General features: G+C 44.8%; 1 protein-coding gene across 1 annotated transcript in view; it reads right to left on the reverse strand.

Moving 5' to 3' along the window:
* The window catches only part of LOC112070396 (ERC protein 2-like), a 69,409-nt gene that overhangs the window by 8,122 nt on the left and 38,682 nt on the right, over positions 1 to 22,605 (reverse strand). Inside the window, 13 exon segments of the mRNA XM_070438954.1 lie at positions 349 to 507; positions 1,263 to 1,504; positions 8,308 to 8,343; positions 12,632 to 12,772; positions 12,992 to 13,132; positions 13,228 to 13,365; positions 14,884 to 15,051; positions 15,715 to 15,811; positions 15,813 to 15,880; positions 17,403 to 17,545; positions 18,306 to 18,318; positions 20,229 to 20,303; positions 22,244 to 22,510. Coding sequence (XP_070295055.1) covers positions 349 to 507; positions 1,263 to 1,504; positions 8,308 to 8,343; positions 12,632 to 12,772; positions 12,992 to 13,132; positions 13,228 to 13,365; positions 14,884 to 15,051; positions 15,715 to 15,811; positions 15,813 to 15,880; positions 17,403 to 17,545; positions 18,306 to 18,318; positions 20,229 to 20,303; positions 22,244 to 22,510 — 1,688 coding nt within the window.

Consider the following 22,605-nt stretch of genomic DNA (forward strand, 5'->3'; position numbering starts at 1 on the left):
CAAAGAAATGAACAGATGAGAGCAGCAGAGAGCCCATAGCGTTGGTATAAAGATCTGTGGATCTCTCAGTCGTACAGGAAAGTTGCAAAACAGATCCAGTGATCTTTACATAACATGGACGAGCTGATGGGCTTCCAAATCAAACCAAAGAAATGAACAGATGAGAGCAGCAGAGAGCCCATAGCGTTGGTATAAAGATCTGTGGATCTCTCAGTCGTACAGACTGACAGCAGGCAGACCCGGACAGACAGACATACGGACAGGTGAGACCAGATGCAGGTGCAGTCGCAGTCGCAGACGTAAACCACGAGGGCAGCCGAGCTGAAGTGCCAGGGYCAGAGCACTCACTTTCCCAGGAAATCCCACACCATTCCCCCTATCTGCTGGGGGGCAGCGGGGGCAGCGGAGGACACAGGGGGGAGTGGGTCAGGGGGGGCTCTGCCACCGGGACCGTGGCGAGGGACAGGGCCGAGGCCGGGGCGAGGGACAGGGGCAGAGTGAGGGGGGCTAGGCCAGGGGTAGAAGGAGGAGGATGAGAAGGGTAAAGTGTTGGGTAGATACAGAGAGAGAGAGAGGAAAGAGGGAGATATAGTGGTAAGAAGAGGAAGAAAGAAAGAAAGGTGGAGAAAATGTTTAAGGGAGAGGAGGTGGATTGCCAGGAGTGAAGGGCAGCAGGAAAGAAGACATGGAGACACGGAGAGAGGAAAAAGGAGAGGTTGGCGTGAACAAGGAACATTTAAAAGAGGAAGATTTGGGAAAAGACGGTAAAGAAGAACAAAAACACTGTTAATTAATCCAACAGTCACATCATGAGTTTGGCACACGGAATATAATGGCACCGTATCACCGCCAGGGGGTGCTCATGAGCCAATCATTTACAGTTTGACCCACCTTGAGTGTCAGGACAGACCCTTTTCTGCAGTATTTTACATGACCACTTGGGTTCTTACTAAAATGGCCAATCCAAAGTCTAAAGATGAAATGGTTGGTTCATTAATGCTCTATGGACTATAAGTAGGACGCAGGTTGCCACCATTGGCTAGTACAGAACCCAGGCAGGGCAAAACATAGGAGGGCATGGATGGACACCAGAGCAGCACAGTACAGTCACAGACTCACAGGATGATGTAACACCCAATATACCATCAACACCAACAATAACAACAACAGGATGAGRGACTACGTCAAACTGCACAYGAGCACATGCACATACAAGCTCACTTACACAGAGGAACAGAAACAAAYCGTAGCAACGCTATTACCTCTCCAGCTCGGCGATCTTCTTGTCCTTGTCGTTCTTCTCGCTCTCTACCTCTCGGAGGATGGTTAGTAGCCTCTCCACCTCTGCCTGGGCCTTGCCAGACTCCTCCTTGTAGTAGGACACTTCCTTCTCCAGGAGCTTGACCCGCTGTTCCCGCTCCCGCTCCACGTAGTCTGGGTTCCCCCTGGAGCCCAGCCCCGCCATCTGCTGCTGCTGTTGGACCTCGTGGACCTCGTGGGCCTTCTGCATGGTCATAGACGTGGGGAAACAGACACATACACACACACGCACACATACGGACGCAAGTATGAACACACACACACACACATACACACACAGAGGGGAGAGAACACAGAGCAGGCAAGCTCCACAGTCAGTCAGTTTCTTATATGAACTGCTCGTCTCCTCTCCTTTCCCTCTCCTCACTTCTCTTCTTTCGCTCTCTCTCTCTCTCTCTCTGTACTATTTGAATAGAGCATAGCGAACAGGTGGCATCAGAACCACTACTGGCTCATTAGCTCTGACTGAGACTGTCATTTGTTCCATTAAACAGTCCCGTGATCACAACTGAAGGCTGGTTATGCCTGTTATGATATGCTAATGCTAACAGGAAATACAAGCGAAATGGAAATTCTGTCATTAGTGTCATTAGTTTGCCTCCTTACAGACTCGCTGACCTCATGACAAWAACTTTTCAGGAGCCAAAGCAGACTGTTTCCCATACACAGATTAATAAGACCACTTTCAATGGAGATTCAACATTTAGCATGAATTCCTTTTAGTCCAGGAGTCAGCTTAATCTGGGTTGGGGGAAACAGGCCCTGCGTGTACAGGAAGGACTAGGGCCTGTTTACACAAAGCATCTCAGAGTTGGAGTGCTGATCTAGGCTCCTCACCTGTCTATACGATCTTATTCCTTATGATCTCAAAGGTTAAACTGATCATAGATCTGCGCTCCTACTCTGAGATGCTTTGGGAATTTAGGCCCTGGTTATAATCWCTAGGTATAATCACTGTCATCTCTCCTCTCTTATCCCTCTGGATAATCACACCGTATCACCTGTAGTGTGTCCAAGTCACTGAACTGGGATAGGGTTTTGACCATCATACAGTACAAATTGAACAGCTTGAGTCCTCTTCTAAACACACAAAACAGATCAGAAGTACACATCACCTCTGAAACAGATCATATGGCCACGCTGACAGTCACAGAGCAACACCACAGACCCAGCACAAGAGCTAATGCAACGAGAGAGCATACTGTATCTAGACAAATACACCACCACAGTAAGCCACTTCAACCACTGCCAATGTTAGAAGGGTAATATTACGCCTCTATTAAATTGACCACTTATCAACGTGAGACAGTGAAGCGAGCCAAACAGTGACGATAAAACAAAGCATGCGATAATCAGGAGGACCAATCCAGCATGCAAAGCAAGTCCAACACAGCAGGAAGACAGTCTTTGCAATGCTTTCCCCGTGAACAGAGTCAGGTCAATCCAGCAGTGACAACAAGTGACATATTTCAAGCATGAGGAGTAAGGTCAGAACGAATAGTTTGGGGGAATCAAATGCTCTTAGCTGCGGGTGGGGTTTGTGCGTACCTCTAACTGACATGAGAATTGAGTGTGAATCCCAAATGGCACCCTATTCCCTACAGTTTACTACTCTATAGGCCCTGGTCAAAGGTAGTGCAGTATAGGGAAAGGGTGCTGTTTGGAACACACCCTTATTGGCCCTGAACAGGTATGCACGGCCTATTGCTACACTAACATTGGTTAATTATAAAATCCAAGTTTGTTTAAACAGAGTTGTACAGAGCTGATGGATATCTTGGTATCTTACTATTAATCATAAGTCATGATGACGGATGTGAGAACACGATAGAAGAGGAAGAAACTGTCCATAACTTTCAGCTAATTCTCTTTTTTTTGCTAGGAATATTTGTAAGAAAATCACATTATACCACCATTGCACCGGTCTTAAAACACTTTTCTTACAGAGACCAAGGGTTGAGCGTCAACAATGGGAGACGCCAAAAAAACTAGCCCAAACTGTACAGTCATAGAGACATCTAGCTATGCTTAGCTAACAAAATGCTAAGCAAAATGCTAAGCTAAATGCTAAGCAAAATGCTAAGCAAAATGCTAAGCTAAATGCTAAGTTAAATACTAAGCTTAAAGTGGAACTGACAGCTTTTTCACTACTTTACAGATATGAAACAAACAGAAATCATGAAATATTCAGTCAAAAATATCAAATTCCCAATTCATGCTACGAAACCAACTTTATAAGAGGTTTTGAAAAATAGGTTCTATTTGACTCAACATTCCATGACGTACACTAAAGCCTTGTTGGCAGAATAGACAGATGTTGTTCAATGCATGATTCATATAATTCACCAATACACTGCTTGATAGTCCAAAGAATATTGCTATTAGTTTGTAAATCACAGCTGGCCTGGTACATTGTTTGCTGCCTCCATTCGGGATGCACTGTTTCAGTTTCAATGACTCTATTTTGGACAAAAATGAATGTAACTAAGGCTGGGAAAGTCAATACAATCAAACCAGCAAGGGCAATGATCACAAGTCAGTCATAACTTGGTAAATAGGCTAGCGTATCTATTTATGTAGCAAGCTAAAAACACACAGCCTAACATTAGCTAGATAGCTAGCTAGCTGCTAGGAGCTAGATGTCATGTCATTGGAGGAGAGGGTGAGTGACTGACTTGCTCCCCTCATATCGTTTTTRGGTGGCTATACACAGCTAGAGATGCAGGTGTCATTTGGTTAGCTAGCAAGAACTTGAGCGACTGTTATCCAGATTGCATATCTCTTGCATTCGCACATTCACTCTGGCTATCTACTCCGATTTCAGAGCACTCTCGTACGAGTGTGCCAGAGCAAAGAAGAACTGATGAATTTACGCAATACACGCTGAATATGACCGGTGTCAGTAAACGCAGGCAAAACAAGTAGTCACGAATGCTCTAGATAACATGTTAACAGCCTAGCCAACCAGCTCTGCTAGAGGTGAGTAAAATGGTKAGAGTGAGGTGTTCTCTCATTTCTGTCTGGAAGTAGATAGCTAGCAAGCTAGCCAACTTTAGCCAGGCAGGCAAGGCAGCCATTGTTTATCAGTGGTATTTTGATGGCCAACTAGCTGAAAAAAGTTTGAGAGGGTTAATCTACATTATATCTTAGCTCATCTTGCTCTGGCGAGCATTATTTGTTGATCTTGTTGTTGTTGATGTGCCTAACTGAGGGACAGAGAGACTACCTTTTAATGGTTGTGAGAGCTTCAAGTTCCTTGGTGTCCACATCACCAACAAACTAACATGGTCCAAGCACACCAAGACATCGTAAGCGACACGACAAAACCTATTCCCCCTCAGGAGACTGAAAAGATTTGACATGGGTCCTCAGATCTTCAAAAGGTTCTACAGCTGCCCCATCGAGAACATCCTGACTGGTTGCATCACTGCCTGGTTATGGCAACTGCTCGGCCCTCCGACAGCAAGGCACTACCGAGGGTAGTTGAACGGCCCAGTACATCACTGGGCCAAGCTTCCTGCCATCCGGGACCTCTACACCGGGCGGTGTCAGAGGAAGGCCCTAAAAATTGTCTAAGACTCCAGATACCCTAGTCATAGACTGTTCTCTCTGCTACCGCACGGCAATGGTGCCCGCGAGTGCCAAGTCTAGGTCCAAGAGGCTTCTAAACAGCTTCTACCCCCATGCCATAAAACTCTGAACATCTAGTCAAATGGCTACCCAAACTATTTGCAACTATTTGCAATTGCCCCCCCCCCCCCACACCCCCTCTCTCACACCACTACCACTCTCTGTTGTCATCTATACATAGTCACTTATAAACTCTACCTACATGTACATACTACCTCAACTAAACCAGTGCCCCCACACATTGACTCTGTCCGACATCCCCCTGTATATATGTTATTTATTACTGCTGCTCTTTAATCACTTTTTACTTTTATCTCTTATTCTTTTGTCCTATTTTTTGAAACTGCACTGTTGTTAGGGCGCTAAGTAAGGATTTCACTGTAAGGTCTACATTTTGTATTCGGCGCATGTGACTAATACAATTTATTTGATTTGATTTGTTTTGATTAACAGGACTGTAAAGTACCCAAATGTAAGAGGACTCCCATTGGTATTGACGCATTTGCAGAAATCCATTCAGTGTAATTTTGTGTCTTTTGGCGAATGCGTTCTAGTGATCTAAAGTTGCACTGTTGCAAATGCCTGTCCACTGTCCACACAGCACAGTTAAAAGTTGAATGATGACACCATGGAGCCTGTTTGCACAAAGGCCTACTGTAGCTCTGATTGGCCATGTGTGCTCCGATCTGCATAACTCCGTCCTGGACGAGACGGATGTTTTATTTTATTAAATTTTACCCCTTTTCTCCCCAATTTTCGTGGTATCCAATCGCTAGTAATTACTATCTTGTCTCATCGTACAACTCCCGTACGGGCTCGGGAGAGAGAAGGTCGGAAAGCCATGCGTCCTCCAGCACAACCCAACCAAGCCGCACTGCTTCTTAACACAGCGCGCCTCCAACCCGGAAGCCAGCCGCACCAATGTGTCGGAGAACACCGTGCACCGCCCCCTTGGTTAGCGCGCACTGCGCCCGGCCCGCCACAGAAATCGCTAAGAGCGCGATAGAGCACAAGGACATATCCTACCGGGTCAAACCTCCCTAACGGCCGACGACGCTTAGCACATTGTCGTCGCCCCACCGCCTCCCGGTCGCGCCGCTGCAAAACAGCCTGGTCGCGAACCCAAGACTCTTGGTGACAGCTAGCGCTGCGATGCAGTGCCCTAGACCACTGGCGCCACCCGGAGGCGCCCCGAGTGTTTTATTCGCTCGGTTTATTTACTGCTGTGTCTGTTAATTGTCCAAACGCACGGCCGCTTTCCCACTCTATGTTACATATAGAATTTTCACAAATGCCTTAGTATACAGTTGAAGTCAGACGTTTACATTACACTTAGGGTGGAGTCATTAAAACTCATTTCTCCCTACCACTCCACAAATGTCTTGTCAACAAACTATAGTTTTGGCAAGTCAGTTAGGACATCTACTTTGTGCATGGAACACAAGTAATTTTTCCAACAATTGTTTAAGACACATATCACTTCTATAAAATTCACTTACACAATTCCAGTAGCTCAAGAAGTTTACATACACTAAGTTGACTGTGCCTTTAAACAGCTTGGAAAATTCTTCGGAAAGGCTAATTTACATAATTATACAATTGGAGGTGTATCTGTGGATGTATTTCAGAGCCTACCTCTCAAACTCAGTGCTTTTTGCTTGACATCATGGAAAATCAAGAAAAGTCAGCCAAAGACCTCATAAAAAAAACATTGTAGACCTCCACAAGTCTGGTTCATCCTTTGAGCAATATTCCAAATGCCTGAGTACCACTTATTCATGCCTACTGACAAACAATAGTAAGCATAAACACCATGGAACCACGCAGCCGTCATACCGCTCAGGAAGGAGACGCGTTTATGTCTCCAAGAGATGAACATACTTTGGTGTGAAAAGTGCAAATCAATCCCAGAACAACAGCAAAGGACCTTGTGAAGATGCTAGAGGAAACAGGTAAAAAGTTATTTATCCACAGTAAAACGATGCTATATCGACATAACCTGAAAGCAAGGAAGAAGCCACTGCTCCAAAACCACCATAAAAAAGCCAGACTATGTTGCAACTGCACATGGGGACAAAGATTACTTTTTGGAGAAATCCCTCTGGTCTGAAGAAACAAAAAAGAACTGTTTGGCCATAATGACCATCCTTATGTTTGGAGGAAAAGGGGGGAGGCTTCCAAGCCGAAAACACCATTCCAACCATGAAGCACGGGGGTGGAGCATCATGTTTGGGGATGCTTTGCTGCAGGAGGACTGTGCACTTCACAAAATAGATGGCATCATGAGGTAGGAAAATGTGGTTATATTGAAGCAACATTCTCAAGACATCAGTCAGGAAGTTTAAAGCTTGTCGCAAATGGGTCTTCCAAATGGACAATGACCCCAAGCATACTTCCAAAGTTTGTGCAAAATGGCTTAAGGACAACAAAGTCAAAGTATTGGAGTGGCCATCACAAAGCCCTGACCTCAATCCTATAGAAAATGTGTGGCGGAACTGAAAAAGCTTGTGCGAGCAAGGAGGCCTACAAACCTGACTCAATTACACCAGCTCTGTCAGGAAGAAATGGAGCCAATATCAACCCAACTTATTGTGGGAAGCTTGTGGAAGGCTACCCAAAACGTTTGACCCAAGTTACAACAATTTAAAGGCATTGCTACAAAATACTAATTGAGTGTATGAAACTTCTGACCCACTGAATGTGATAAATAAATAAAAGCTGAAAGAAATCCTTCTCTCTACTATTATTCTGACATTTCACATTCTTAAAATAAAATGGGGATCCTAACTGACAGTCAGGAATTGTGAAAAACTGAGTTTAAATGTATTTGGCTAAGGTCTATGTAAACTTCCGACTTCAACTGTATGTACTTCCCAAACATTCCAAGAACTCATGAAAATTTGAAAATGACCATATCTAAGTGCTCGCTTGTCAGAAAATGTTTTAAAAAGTGTCATATTCTTCCTGGGGGTGTATATGAACTGATTTTAATATGATTTCATGTTGCTAAAATGCTGTCAGTTCCACTTTAATGTTAAACTCACCAAGAACAGAGGCGAATATCCAACTCCCCCAAAAAATACTTTTTTTTACATTAATATTAAATGCCTAACTCATAATATGAGTGTAGCTGGAAAGCTAAATCATACTCATTAAGTGCAAAGGTCAACATGCATAATACATGATGTGAAAGATACACCAGTGACAGTGTAACCGGGTCCATGTGACCATGACATGTTCACCCACTAGTTAGATAGCACGTTCCAGGATTTTAAGGTGGATTTTGGTGGGCGGAGGGTGTCCTCATGCTTTCAATATGTGCCACCACAGAGAGCTCCGGGGCGGAGAAGGACTTACAGGGTTGTTCATCTGACTGAACAGCTGCTCTGCTTGCTACATTGCAAAGGAAAGTGGTGAAGGGGGGGAGACGGGGGAAACGAGGTGGGAGGGGGAGGGGGGAGACCCGGGGAAGATAGCATTAGCATGTAGCTCCATTAGCCAGAGGAGAGTGGAAACAGCAGGATCAGGGTAGAACAGACTAGCCTGGTGCCAGATCTGTTTGTGCMCTCTCGTAAACTCCTATATGGTCAATGTCATTCCAAACAGACAATGACCAAGGGAGTTGGCGAGACAGCACAAACTGTTCCTGGACCAAGCTAAGAACAGACATGTTACATGTTAAATGTTACATGTTAAAGCAGTATCAATACAGAGAACACGTTTACTGTATATGTTGAACAGTATGTTGAGACCATAGAAACAGAATTACACACAATATGGCCGCCGGTCCACCCATCGTGGAACATTGACTTGAAAGGGGATTCCCGTTCTAGTAATTCTATTTCTATGGTTGAGACAGCCAGGACCACTGGAGAGGAACAGAGGGAGGAGGACACAGTATGGGTGTTTATGAGCAGAGAAGACACACAGGGGAGATCTGATGGACATCTTTGCTCCCCCATCTCAGTGGTTCTACGGTGTTGTAGGAAACTTATCTGAACATTATTACTCTGATCCAGTTTTCGCATTCTATCACTATAGGAATGTATATGAACAGGTGTTGTTGTCGCTGATGAGAGGGTTTTAACAAGCAGCGTATTCAAATGAGGGATTGGACATTTTCACAATGTTGCTGCAGCGTTGTGTGTGTGTGTGTGTGTGGTGTGTGTGTGTGTGTGTGTGTGTGTGTGTGTGTGTGTGTGTGTGTGGTGTGTGTGTGTGTGTGTGTGTGTGTGTGTGTGGTGTGTGTGGTGTGTGTGTGTGTGGTGTGTGTGTGGGTGGTGTATGCTAAATCAGTAGCCAGCAGCAGCATTGTGAAAAGGGTGTGTGTTGGCAGGGACTGGGGTATATATCAGACATGCTTATTAGTAGAGAATGCTTCAGAGTTATCCTCCATGACAGATAGAACATGGCAGGTTTAACCACACTCAAGTCCAGTAACCAGCAGGGATAGCACATATAACCAGATTTAAACCAAAATGGTCTTGAATTGAGGATGTTGTTGTATTATAGAGTAGCAATTAAGATTAGTGAAGCAATTTTTCCATAATTAGATATGCTTGAATAATAAGTGATTTAATTAAAGGGGAAATTAAGTATTTTCCAACTTAATGTTAGATGGTTCCTAATACTGAATGTCGTCTATGGGCCAGGAGAATCTGTCATCTTTTTCTTTAAAAAGCCACTACAAATGTACACTAACTTGGCCACAACTAGCGAACAAAAATAGAACGGAAGTGATAGGGGCAACTGTGCAATACTGAACATTACCTTTAATGTGACTATGCCTGCCAGCTGGACTTGATGCATGGTAAATTAAAAGTCTTCATCAGATGTACAGGCATAACACTGTCTACATACTGCAGGTTTAGATTGAATTGTAAGAATGCAACCGAAGAGAAGCAGATTAGTAATGGAGATTATTATGGTATAAAAGGGATCTCTTCCACTTGTTTCACTGAACCATTTAACCATTTACTGGCAGAACATTGCACAATGGACTTTAGTTTCTCTCCAAATATCAAACATAAGTAAGCTTTGTACCTAACAKTGTTAATTTAAATCCTTGCCATCCCTTTAACAGGGATTCTAACAGTGATTTTAACTGTGACGGACTTAAACATTGAGGCCGTCCCAAATGAGTTGTTCAGGTTGTCATCGCTAGTTTACATAATAAACATCAATGTACACCAGTGGAGGCTGCTGAGGAGGGAACAGCTCATAACAATGGCTGYAATGGAGTGAATGGAATGTTATCAAACTCYTGGAAACCATGTGTTTGGCGTATTTGATACCGTTCCACTAATTCCGCTCCAGCCATTACTATGAGCTCGAACTCCCAAAATAAGGTGCCACCAACCTCCTGTGCTGCACACTGTAAAAAGTGGGACGGCACTCACTGCTGTTCACCTGAAGTGCTTTTTCTGATTGGTATGGTCCAAAATGTCACTTTGGTTCGTTATTTTTGTACTTTTTACCCCTTTTTCTCCCCAATTGGTAGTTACAGTCTTGTCCCATCGCTGCAACTCTCGTACMGACTCGGGAGAGGCGAAGGTCGAGTGCCATGCATCCTCCGAAACACGACCCTGCCAAGCCGCACTGCTTTTTGACACGCTGATCACTTAAACCGGAAGCCAGCCGCACCGATGTGTCATAGGAAACARCTTACAATTGGCAACCCGAAGTCAGCGTGCATGCGCCCGGACCGCCAAGCTCATGGGTCTCCCGATCGCAGCCAGCCGCGACACACCCGGGTCTGTAGTGACACCACCTCAAGCACTGCAATGCAGTGCCTTAGACCACAGCGCCACTCGGGAGGCCCACCGTTCAACCTATTCTATTAAATTACTCTGAAATCAAATAACGAATTTGACAGATCACTAGGATTTATTTAATTGAATGAAAGCTTCTAAATTGCTTTCAACACCTCATGCGCATTCGCATTGCATAGCGGTGGGTGCKWTATAGTGACGGCAATCTGTCAGAAGAGTTGTGGGCGTGGCCTATTGTGGGCGTGAGTTTACGTTTGTTATTTTTGCCCACCCGTGAAAGTGAATGTCATTACATGCAATGTGTTCCGTTTTTTTTTTTTTTGTCTGATTTAATGTTCACTGCCAGCACTGAATCTTAATCGATATCTGCATAAGTACTGTGATACTAAAGAACCTAAAAAGGTTTCTATTGATGAGATGGTCATCAATAGATGGTTGTAATGTGAAAATCTTATGAAAAMAAAGTGTTTGGGGTCATTGTTTCATGTTATGGAACCAACTTAATATCTTGATGAACAGGAAATTGATTTAATTGCTTGTAACACAATTTAAGACATTTGGATAGGTAATTCCAATGTGACAAATCTACTTGGTACAACATGATAAAATGGGTTGTATATACAGTTCATTCGGAAAGTATTCAGACCGCTTGACTTTTTCCATATTTTGTTACGTTACAGGCTTATTCAAAAACGTATTTTTTTTAAAGGCTCATCATTCTACACACAATACCACATAATGACAAAGCGAAAATAGGTTTTTAGACATTTTTTGCAAATATATATAAATATATATAAATGTTTTTAAATACCTTATTTACATAAGTATTCAGACCCTTTGCTATGAGACTTGAAATTGAGCTCAGGTGCATCCTGTTTCTATTGWTCATCCTTGAGATGTTTTTAGAACTTGATTGGAGTCCACCTGTGGTAAACTCAATTGATTGGATATGATTTGGAAAGGCACACACCTGTCTATATAAGGTCCCACAGTTGACAGTGCATGTCAGAACAAAAACCAAGCTATGAGGTTGAAGGATTGTGTCGAGGCACAGATCTGGGGAAGGGTACTATAAAACAGAGGAAACCTGGCATCATTCCTACGGTGACGCATGGTGGTGGCAGCATCAGGCTGTGGGGATGTTTTTCAGCGGCACCTACTGGGAGACTAGTCAGGATCGAGGGAAAGATGAACGGAGCAAAGTACAGAGAGATCCGTTTTTTTMAAAACCTGCTACAGGACCTCAGACTGGGGCAAAGGTTCCCCTTCCAACAGGACAACGACCCTAAGCACACAGCCAAGAATGGGAGAAACTCCCCAAATAAAGGTGTGCCAGGCTTGTAGCATCATAACCAAGAAGACTCAAGGCTGTAATCACTGCCAAAGGTTCTTCAACAAAGTACTGAGTAAAGGGTCTGAATACTTAAGTAAATGTGATATTTCTGTTTTTATTTGTAATGAATTTGCAAAGATTTCTAAAAACCTGTTTTTGCTTTATCATTATGGAGTATAGTGTGTAGATTGATGAGGGGGAAAAACAATTGAATCTATTTTAGAATAAGGCCGTAACATAACAAAATGTGGAAAAGGTCAAGGGGCCTGAATACTTTCCACATGCAATGTATATTCGTTTCTATTCATGTAATTTATTAAGTTTAACCAAAGGGGGAAAGTTATTTGAGTGTTGAAAGAAATAGGTTTCAACTTGAAATATAGGTTTGTTAATGATCAAATCTAACAATTGGTAGTGAATCATACATTTGGTTTCAGCAAATGTCATTTACTTGTAATCTGTTATTTTTGTACTTTTTAGGTTGATCCAAAGAGTKATTATTTACAGTGCATCTTTGAATCCCAGTAAACCCAAACTCCATTAACACTTTTAAATGAGGAAGTGTTAGGAGACCTACCTTCTGTAACTGTGTCTCCAACTTACTACACTCCTCTTTCTTCTGCTCGATGGCGATCTCCAGAGACTTGAGCTTGGATTCCTTCTTCAGGCTGGAGGAGGCCAGGGATGAGGCGTGCTCCTTTAAGTCAATGAGACTGGACTACATGGGGACAAATAGGAACAGCGAGGACAGTCAATACCAGACCAGGAGGCACAGCACAGTAGAAAAATAACAGAACAGGCCAAATTGGGTCATACTTCCAGAGAGAACAGCATCCCATGTATTTGAAATGTCTTTGTGTTTTTATGCATGCCCAGAGCCGCAACAAAAATGTACCCCGTGGGGATAATAAAATCAATTATCTTATTTTACACTGACCTCCTTCTCTGTTAATTCCAGCTGCAGGGTGTTGACCTTCTCCTTGAGGTCCTTGTTCTCCTTCTTATAAGACTCCACTTCATCCATCCTCTCGTTGTCCTCCCTCGCTCTCTGCTCCTTCAGTCTCTCTATAATACGCTCCTTAGAGACACACACACATGGACATTAGTTCAAAGTTCATTGTTTGGGATCTGGTTCTGAGTTCTCTGGGTGTGAAGCTCTGGGTCTTTCTGTACCTTTTCAGAGAGTGCCTCCTCCAGGGTGGCCAGGGCCGTGTCAGTGTTACTGGAGTCAGTCTGTAGGGACTTCACCCTGTCCTTCAGGTTCCCCAATTGCTTGTCCTTATCACGCAGCTGCTCCTGCAGATTCTCAATCTGGGGGAGAGGAGGAGGGAGGGAGGGAATTAGCGTGAGGTCAAAAGAACTGTAGATAGAGAAACTGCATTAAAAGGTAGGAGTGTGAGTTAGGAGTTAGTGTGTGTGATGTTTGCAGGGTAATTGTGTCTACTTAAAGGGAAGCCTGGAAGAGGAAGCCTTTATTATTTTAGCAAAATACATAAAATACAGTCTGATCTAATCTAGTTAAAGCTTTTTAAGATTGGCTGGTATTTGGGGAGAGAAAGAGAGAGAGAGAGAGGGGGGGGTAAGAGCGAGAGAAGCAAGGAAAGGGGAGGAGAGGAGACAGAGTAGTGTGTTTCGATGTTAATGGCTATATGTAGTGTCTGTTTTCACATGGGACTATAAAGGTTACAGAGAAGCATATGTGTAGAAGGTTATGAGCTCGTTGTTTGTTGAGCAAGACAAGCAGATAGATAGTTAGATGTCTCTCAAAGATAGTAAGAAATAAAACAAGATAGTCTAGCCAGACAGAAAGAAAGAGAAAGAGGGATATCTGAGAAAGAAAGATCAAAAATACAAAGAGACAAAGAGAGACACAGTGCACTGACAGAGTAGAGAAACATCAGAAGAAGAGACGGAGAGAAATATAAAGTGAGAAAGAGAGATGGAGAGACGAAAGAGAGAGAGAGAGGAGAGGGGAGAGAGGGAAGAGAGAGAGGAGAGAGAGAGAGAGAGAGAGAGAGAGAAAAGAGAGAGAGAGAGAGAGAGAGAGAGAGAGAGAGAGAGAGAGAGGAGGAGAGAGAGAGAGAGAGAGAGGAGGTCAGGCTGAGAGGTACACACTGTATATTTATAGCACATACTAGAGAAAGTGTGTGTGTGTGTGTGTGTGTGTGTGTGCGTGCGTGCGCGTGCATATCCTCAGAGACCAACCAACTCAAGTGTGCATCCCAAATGACACCATATTCCCTATTTAGGGCACTGCTTCTGAATAGGGCCCAAAGGGCTCTGGTCAAAAGTAGTGCAATGTATTGTGAATATGATGTCATTAGATAAGCAGCCCGGGTCTCAGGGATAAGACAAGGAACCAAACAACCACACAACCTAACCTAACCTATACCTAACCTATAACCACGCACAGCAAGCTCTCATTTAGGTTCTACATTATGTAACAATTCTGACGAATTCTTCTCGATCCAGAAGAGAGCTTTCTTGTAAACCTAAGTCTACAAGTGTACACCTTTTTTCCAGTGTTTGCCTCAGATTTGCTCTTAGGCGAGTCGCTGAGGCCCCCGAGTCAGCATCCGTTACCAGTATTTCTACTACCAAACATGTTATGCCTAAAAGCTTTTAGCGTGGAACAGCAGAGCTAGGCTGTCCCATCTATAGTTCTGTAAGCAATGGTAGGAGAACACAGTGTTGGTCAGAGATGCTTTTTTTATCCATTTATTAAACAAACTTGTGACCATGCCCAGGCTACCCTTAACTACTTTCTACCTAAATACACCCTTGACATTTAACCCCTTAACCCCTGACCCTTAACCCTTGACCCCTAACCTTCTTCTGCAGGACGTTGATCTTCCTCTCCTTGACCTCCAGCATGTCCTTCATGTCACGGATCTCTCCAGCCAGCGTGCCCTTCTCCTCCGTCAGGTCCTGCAGCTGCTTGGTCTTCTTGTTCAGGAAGGACTCCTTCTCCTCCAGACGCAGGCGCAGGGCGTCCACCTGGAAGGGGATCGGTCATAGGTCAAATGTCACAGTTCGGAGGTCAAATTCCATCAAATGTGTTTTATAAAGCCCTTTTTACATCAGTAGTTGACACAAAGTGCTTTTCCAGTGACCCGGCATAAACCCTGAAGGGCACAGTTCAAAGTTCAACTTATTATTATTGTCAAGTTGAAGAACAAGAGTTCTCTCTGAGATGCTTGGCATTTGCAATACAAGCTTCATGCTCCACTAAAGGGTAGAAAGCAAGAGGGGAGGGGTATGTAAGTGGATGCAGCAGAGTACAGGGAGACGGTGATACAGTGTTTCCTTTAATGTGTCAAAAACAGTGTACAAGGACCAACATACATCTGGTGTATCAATGAATACAAGGAGATTCTGTGCACATCCGAGGGTGTATCTTACTGTAAGCATGTAGGTGTGTTCGTTAAGCATACTGTATGTGTGTGTGCGGGCATGTGTGTGTGTGTGTGTGTGTGTTTTGTATGCATGCACATGCATGTGTTCATATGCGTGTGTGCAGAAATGTGTGTGTGGGCTTATGTGTTTGCGCCAGGACTATGTGTTCATTTATGCATGTGTGCAAGGATGTGTGGTGTGTGTGTGTGTGTGTGTGTGTGTGTGGTGTGTGTGTGTGTGTGTGTGGTTGGGTTGCGCTGTAGCACCCTGTCTCAGAATGGCGGCGCGCTGCTCCTTGGCAGTGAGGGACTCTTTGAGCACCTCTATGTGCTGTTTGCAGTCCGAGTTCTGGTTGTTCAGGCTCCAGCTTGGTCTGCAGGGCCAGCAGCTCAGACTCCTTCTTAGACAGCTCCTGCTTCAGCTGGTCAATCTGTCGGGGGGGGGGGGGGGGCGCACGCGAATGCACGCACGCCACACACACACACACACACACACACACAACAGGGTTTGTCACAACTAACTCTCGTATGAAGTTGCATGGAACTCCCTCCCAGCTCATATAGCTCAAGTGAACAAGAAACCTGGTTTAAAAACAAGTAACACAACACAATGCTCTCCAACCCATGTGACCTGCTTGTTGTGTGTTATATACTGACATGTATTGTGAACTGATAGATGCACAAACACACACACCACACACACACACACACACACACACCCACACACACACACACACACACACACACACACACACACACACACACCACACACACACCACCACACACATTACATGCATGTTAATGTTTTTTGTCTGCAATGTCTTTTTCGTTACGCGCCGGACCCCGGTAGGACTAGCTGCCGCCATTGGCGTCGGCTAACGGGCATCCAAGAAATTAAATCCTGGCAGTAGGGTGTTTGTGCCTTCGTACCTGCGCGTTTGATTAGGTGTCTGTGCACGGGTGAACTTTGTGCGGTGGACACTTGGTAAAAACGCCTCTCACCACAACAGAAGGACAGTGGGTAAAATATACCCTTATCCACTGGTTTCATTGTAGCCAGGCTCTCCTCCATTAAAGATGCATCTGGCTCCCTGCATTATTCATTTATTATACATCAGACCCTATCTATGATTGATGAATAATTTTCTAAAAATAAAACAACAAAACTCCCGCTGGTTTTATCCTCACATGGATGTAAACACACAGACACAATGCTCCGGAGAGGAGGCTGGGAGGAGGCTGGCATCCTGACCGTAAGACGACTGATGACGGACTGTATAATATGACTGAGCAAGTCAAGCTGGACCACTGGATAATATGTGCAACGGTTGATGCGGAAATTAAATGCAACCAGAGTTTCTGACAGTGGGATCCATTGGTAATGCTTAACAATCAATCACGCTAGATGGATACGAACATGATTACGACGAGGACAACAAAAAAGATCCATTTTAACAACACGAAGGAATGTTACTTATGGTCTTCCTCTGCTCTCTCTGCTAAGTGTACAGTAACAAAACAACGCGTAAGCATCTCCCAGACAGGTATAGCTGCCAGCGAAGCACTTCCCTGATGAAACCAGTTAATGTAATGCTAAAGCTAGCTCATTTACTGTCAGCCAGACAGACAGCTCTAATCTGTTCTGTTCACTTTGAACGTGCACAGCAAACCCTAGATTGTGTCTGCCACATTATAGACTACTACAGTACTGTACGCACGTGGGTGTGTGTGTGTGTGTGTTGTGTGTGTGTGTGTGTGTGGTTGTGTGTGTGTGTGTGTGTGTGTGTGTGTGTGTGTGTGTGTGTGTGTGTGTGTGTGTGTGTGTGTGTGTGTGTGTGTGTGTGTGTGTGTGTGTGTGTGTGTGTGTGTGCGTGTGTGCGTGTGTGTGCGTGTTTCCTGCATATATATATAATAGATATAGTGTGTCGTGTTTTCCTGTATGTGTGTGTGTACCTTGGTCTTCATGAACTTGGAGTGGTTCTTGTAGACCTCCATCTGTTTGATCTCCTCCTCTCTGTCCTCGGTGTTCAGCAAGCCGTTAGCCTTCAGTATCTGGATCTCATCCTCCAGGTCCCTGATGTTGCGCTCCAGAGATGCTATTTGGTTCCTCACACACACACGCACCAGCTGTAAGATGCTATCTTGGTGTCCTGCACAGCACACACGCACCAGCTGTAAGATGCTATCTTGGTGTCCTGCACAGCACACACGCACCAGCTGTAAGATGCTATCTTGGTGTCCTGCACAGCACACACGCACCAGCTGTAAGATGCTATCTTGGTGTCCTGCACAGCACACACGCACCAGCTGTAAGATGCTATTTTGTGTCCTGCAACGCACACACGCACCAGCTGTAAGATGCTATTTGGTGTCCTGCACAACACACACCAGCTGTAAGATGCTATCTTGGTGTCCTGCACAGACACACAGCTAAGTGACTATCTTGGTGCCTGCACAACACACACGCACCAGCTGTAAGATGCTATCTTGGTGTCCTGCACAGCACACACGCACCAGCTGAAGATGCTATATTGGTTCCTGCACAGCACACACGCACCAGCTTTAGATGCTATTGTGTCCTGCACAACACACACCAGCTGTAAGATGCTATCTTGGTGTCCTGCACAGCACACACTAGCTGTAAGATGCTATCTTGGTGTCCTGCACAAACACACACGCACCAGCTGTAAGATGCTATCTTGGTGTCCTGCACAACACACACCAGCTGTAAGATGCTATCTGGGTTCCTGCACAACACACACAGCTGTAAGATGCTATTTGGTGTCCTGCACAACACACACCAGCTGTAAGATGCTATCTTGTGTCCTGCACAGCACACACCAGCTGAAGTAAAGCCTATCTTGGTGTCCTGCACAACACACACCAGCTGTGCTGTACTGTTGCTGAGCCACACTCATAATTCAGTACTAGAACATTTCCAAAGCTTGACCAGTGAACAAAACACAAAACACCTGAAAGAGAGGGAGGGAGAGAAGAGAYAGCGAAAGACAGTGAAAGAAAGAGTGAAAGAGAGAAGATGGGTAGAGAGAGAGAGCGATGGAAGACGGAGAAAGAGAGTAAGTGTCAAAGAAAGGAAGAGCTCTTTGAGGTAGTACGGAGGAGAGCTTCTGCAGTATCTTGGGGTAAAATCAAAAGCCTCCTTCTCCGGCTGCAGCAACTCTAGCTCCCTCACAGCCAGCCTCTCAGTGGATTAATCACCATTTGGAAATACTGAGCGGCACACATCACAGCCAGCCTTTTGAGAGGGACCAGCCCAGAGAGAAACGCCTGGAGAAGAAGCAGAAGCAGGAAGAGGAAGAGGAGCCGTGCTGCTCTGTAGTCGCTCGCACATCAATGCAGGAGCCAGTCCATGGACAGCGAATGCACCTCCGAGTGGAGCTTTGGCTTTGCAGAGTTTTTAAATAAATAATACAACGTCTTTAAGATTAGCCATGGTCCATCTCACATGCACTTCACCTGCAGGGCAACGAGCAAGAACCTCGTTTCACTCCCTCTCTCTCCTTTCTGTCTCTCCTCCTTCTTTCTCTCGATCTACACCCTTTGACTGGTTCTGAACTTGTGAACTTGTGCTTCTGTGGCTAGAGCTTTAGCAGGGTCAGCKAGCAGGCAGTGGAAAACTAGGAAATCCAGCTCTGTATGCGAGGCTCTCCCTAGGACGACTGAGAGTTAAGAACAGATGGTCCTGGATCTAAGGGGTTAACGTGAGCGTGTGAACGCTGTTATCATGGCCATGTGCTTCGTCAATGCATCGCTATTCTATGACTTGTAGCGAGACGCTAACTAACCACCCGAGAGAACATAGCATAGTATACAGTGGAGACGACATAGTGTAGACGACAACATACCGTAGCTCAATGGGTCAGAGAGATGCTATGCCATCCAAATGATTTCACTGCTACGGCAGATCAAGCTGATCAAGCAGGGGATGTGACGCTCTCATGAACACTCTCTCTCTCTCTCTCTCTCTCTTTCTATCTGAATCCCTTTCTCTCTCTCCTCCCTGTGCCACTGGCCTCGCTGTCGTAAACAACCACACCTGTTTCCATGGTAGCAGCAGGCAGACTGTGCTCTCCCTGGTGGGTGAGGGAGGGAGGGAGAGAGAGAGATTGAAAGACAGAGTGAGATAAGGAGAGAAAGAAATCGAGAGAGAGAGAAAGAGATCCTAGAGACAGAGAGAGTAGAGAGGGGGGGGTTAGCATTACTCATGCTAACATCAGCACCAACACGTCTTTTGGAGAGAGCAGAGAGGAGCGGGGAGGTCCTCCACCGAGGATGGAAGGGAGAGGGGCTCTGCTCCGTATGAAAATCCAGAGCCTCCAGGAGCCAGCGCGTCATGTGACCATGCTAGAGGAGAGTTACGTGACAATGCTAGGGGATGCTGGGGTTTGCTCAGCACCAATCCAGCTCCGTCTGATGATGTGGTGTGTGAGCGAGTGGTATGCTGTTGGGCTGTGAGCGCATGCTTTATATTTAGAAGTGATATCACAGCTCTGCAGATACAGTGGGCCGATGGGCTCTGCAGTGGGCCGATGGGCTCTGCAGTGGGCCGATGGGCTCTGCAGTGGGCCGATGGGCTCTGCAGCTACAGTGGGCCGATGGGCTCTGCATGGGCCGATGGGATCTGCAGTGGGCCGATGGGCTCAAAATCTGGCTTTTCCGAACTCTAAGGCTTTCGTATTTCATCTGATTACATGGTTGGTCTCAGCAATGGTGCCAGCCAGGTGTACTACACTACCCATAATTCCCCATGGTTCTTACCTTCATCTCTATGATGGTCTGGAGGGCTTTGGTTTTGCCAGGGTCCTGGTGCATCTGGTTTCTCCTGTGCAGTTCCTGGGAGAACACCAGTTGATATGAAATGGACAAGACAAGCATCAAATGTCGCCTCTTTTAGGACCTAGTGCAATGGGCCTGTACTTATGAACCATCTCAGAATAGGAGTGCTGATCTAGGTTCAGTTTAGCCTTTTAGATCACAATGCATAAGATCACATGGTCAGAAGGAACCTGATCCTAGATCTGCACACCTACTCTGAGATGCTTTATAAATGTCAGCCCTGAATCTCTCCAAATGCACGGGTAATGACTTAGCTTAACTTAGCTAAATACTAGAGCGACAGCATTGAAATGAGTTACATTTCCTTGCACTACCATTACATCAGTCATACACTTCTCCCCTGGCAATAATACTGTACACAGATTGAACACTGCTCCTTTCACTGCAGTCAGAGCACAGCAAGTACACAAAGAGACGGCCAGTATTGCCCTCTAGTGTTGATGGGCATACACTGTAGGTTAGAAGAAAATTGTGGAAATTACCTGGAAGTCCAAAAAATGTATGCTTTAAAACCAGTACCGAACAATCAACATAACTTTCAGTAACAACTCAAACACAGGTGAGACCAGTGTCTACAGAGCCTACCCTGGCCAAGTAGACCAGGTCTACTGTGGCCATATAGTAACTACATAGTTTTGGCTATTTACAGTTTTTTTTTTATCACTTTTGTAGTATTTCGTGAATTTTCTAAACTCTTGGTACAAAACTCCAAACTGGTAACATTTGTAACACAGCCAGTCTTACATTCAAAACGTTTCATTGTGCATTCGTTTTGCTTTTGTAGATATCTTTTAACACACAACCATTGGTCCAACATTTTACTGTGAAATGTAATGAGTGCATTGGTTTAATCACCAAAAACACAACATAACTTATAAGTTCTCAATGTCGTTATTTTAACAATCAGTTAATCCAATAGCAAAATATTTGAGATACATATTTTTAAAATTGCCCTTTGAACGTAGTATGCTGCAGGACTGTAAATTGCAGTACATTACACTGTTTTCACATTAGGCAATCAATTCAAATCAAATCAAATGATATTTATAAAGCCCTTTTCACATCGGCCGATGTCCCACAATGCTAAACAGAAAACCAGCCTAAAACCCCAAACAGCAAGCAACACAACACAAGTGCACTACGCATTCAAATTGAATGAACACAAAATATCCACCATTTCTATCCCATGTGTGATCAAAGGTGTGATCATTGAAGAACACTTTCACAATGTAATCAAGTGAAAGAAACGAAAGAGACAGCATGTTTAGCAGGCAGTAGTTTGCATCAAACCTGTCTTGAGCATTTGGCCATAGGTCCTCATTGTTCATGCACATGGGGAAAGCCTTTTGGCATGGCGAATGCAAGCCTGACATAGGTCTGGATTGAAATCATTGCYTGCCTCATSCKCSGCCTGAAGGAGGGTGGCGCGCTCATGGGGATGGCAATCCTACATCCTCCACCTGTATTGTAATTGTGCATTGTATTTTGCAGTATTCTATTCTACTTAGGTATTGTAGTCGTTCTGTACGTGGCTCAGTTCATAAGAGCACGGTACTAGCAACAGCAGAGTTGTGGGTTCAATTCCCACCGGGGTCACATACCAACATGTGTGGACTCTTGTCACTTTGGATAAAAGTGTCTGCTCTGGGAAATGGCATGTATTACAGTACTGTATTGGCCAATGCAATTTTAGTAAAGCAGTGTGAGATTTCTGAGACTAGACATTTAGTAGCCGTTTAATAGCACTACATATACTGAGTCTGCTGTGGCCATACAGTAGTATAAGGGCATATACTAACCGTAAGCACTACATAATATGCATCCCAAACAGCACCATAAACCCTACATAGTGCACTACTTTTGAACAGAGCCCTGGTCAAAAGTAAGGCACTATACAGAAACATGGTGCCATATGGAACAGACATATACTCTTGTACCTCTCGGAGGTGGATGTTCTCCTTCTCCTTCTGGTCCAAGATGACCTCCAGATGTCCAAGTTGAGCCTCGGCCTCAGCAATGCGCCTGGCTCTCTCCTGCTCCTCCTCCTCGTTGACCCTGCCTGGCCCTCCAGGCAGACCCTTACTCTGGAGCATTTCCAGCAGCTTCTTGATGGACTCGTCCCTGGCCCCCAGCGTCTGCTTCTGGGTCTCGATCCGCAGCTCCATCTCCTCCAAGGTCTTCCTCAGGAGGAACAGCTCCTTGGCCTGCCAGAACACAAGGAATTTTAAGGAATTTTAAAGGAAGGAAGTGTCAATTGGGTCATTATTACGGTAGCMAAAATTCCGGAACTTTCCAAAAT

This window comes from Salvelinus sp. IW2-2015, unplaced genomic scaffold, assembly GCF_002910315.2.
Source record: "Salvelinus sp. IW2-2015 unplaced genomic scaffold, ASM291031v2 Un_scaffold1312, whole genome shotgun sequence".
In the NCBI taxonomy this organism is placed as follows: Eukaryota; Metazoa; Chordata; class Actinopteri; order Salmoniformes; family Salmonidae; genus Salvelinus; species Salvelinus sp. IW2-2015.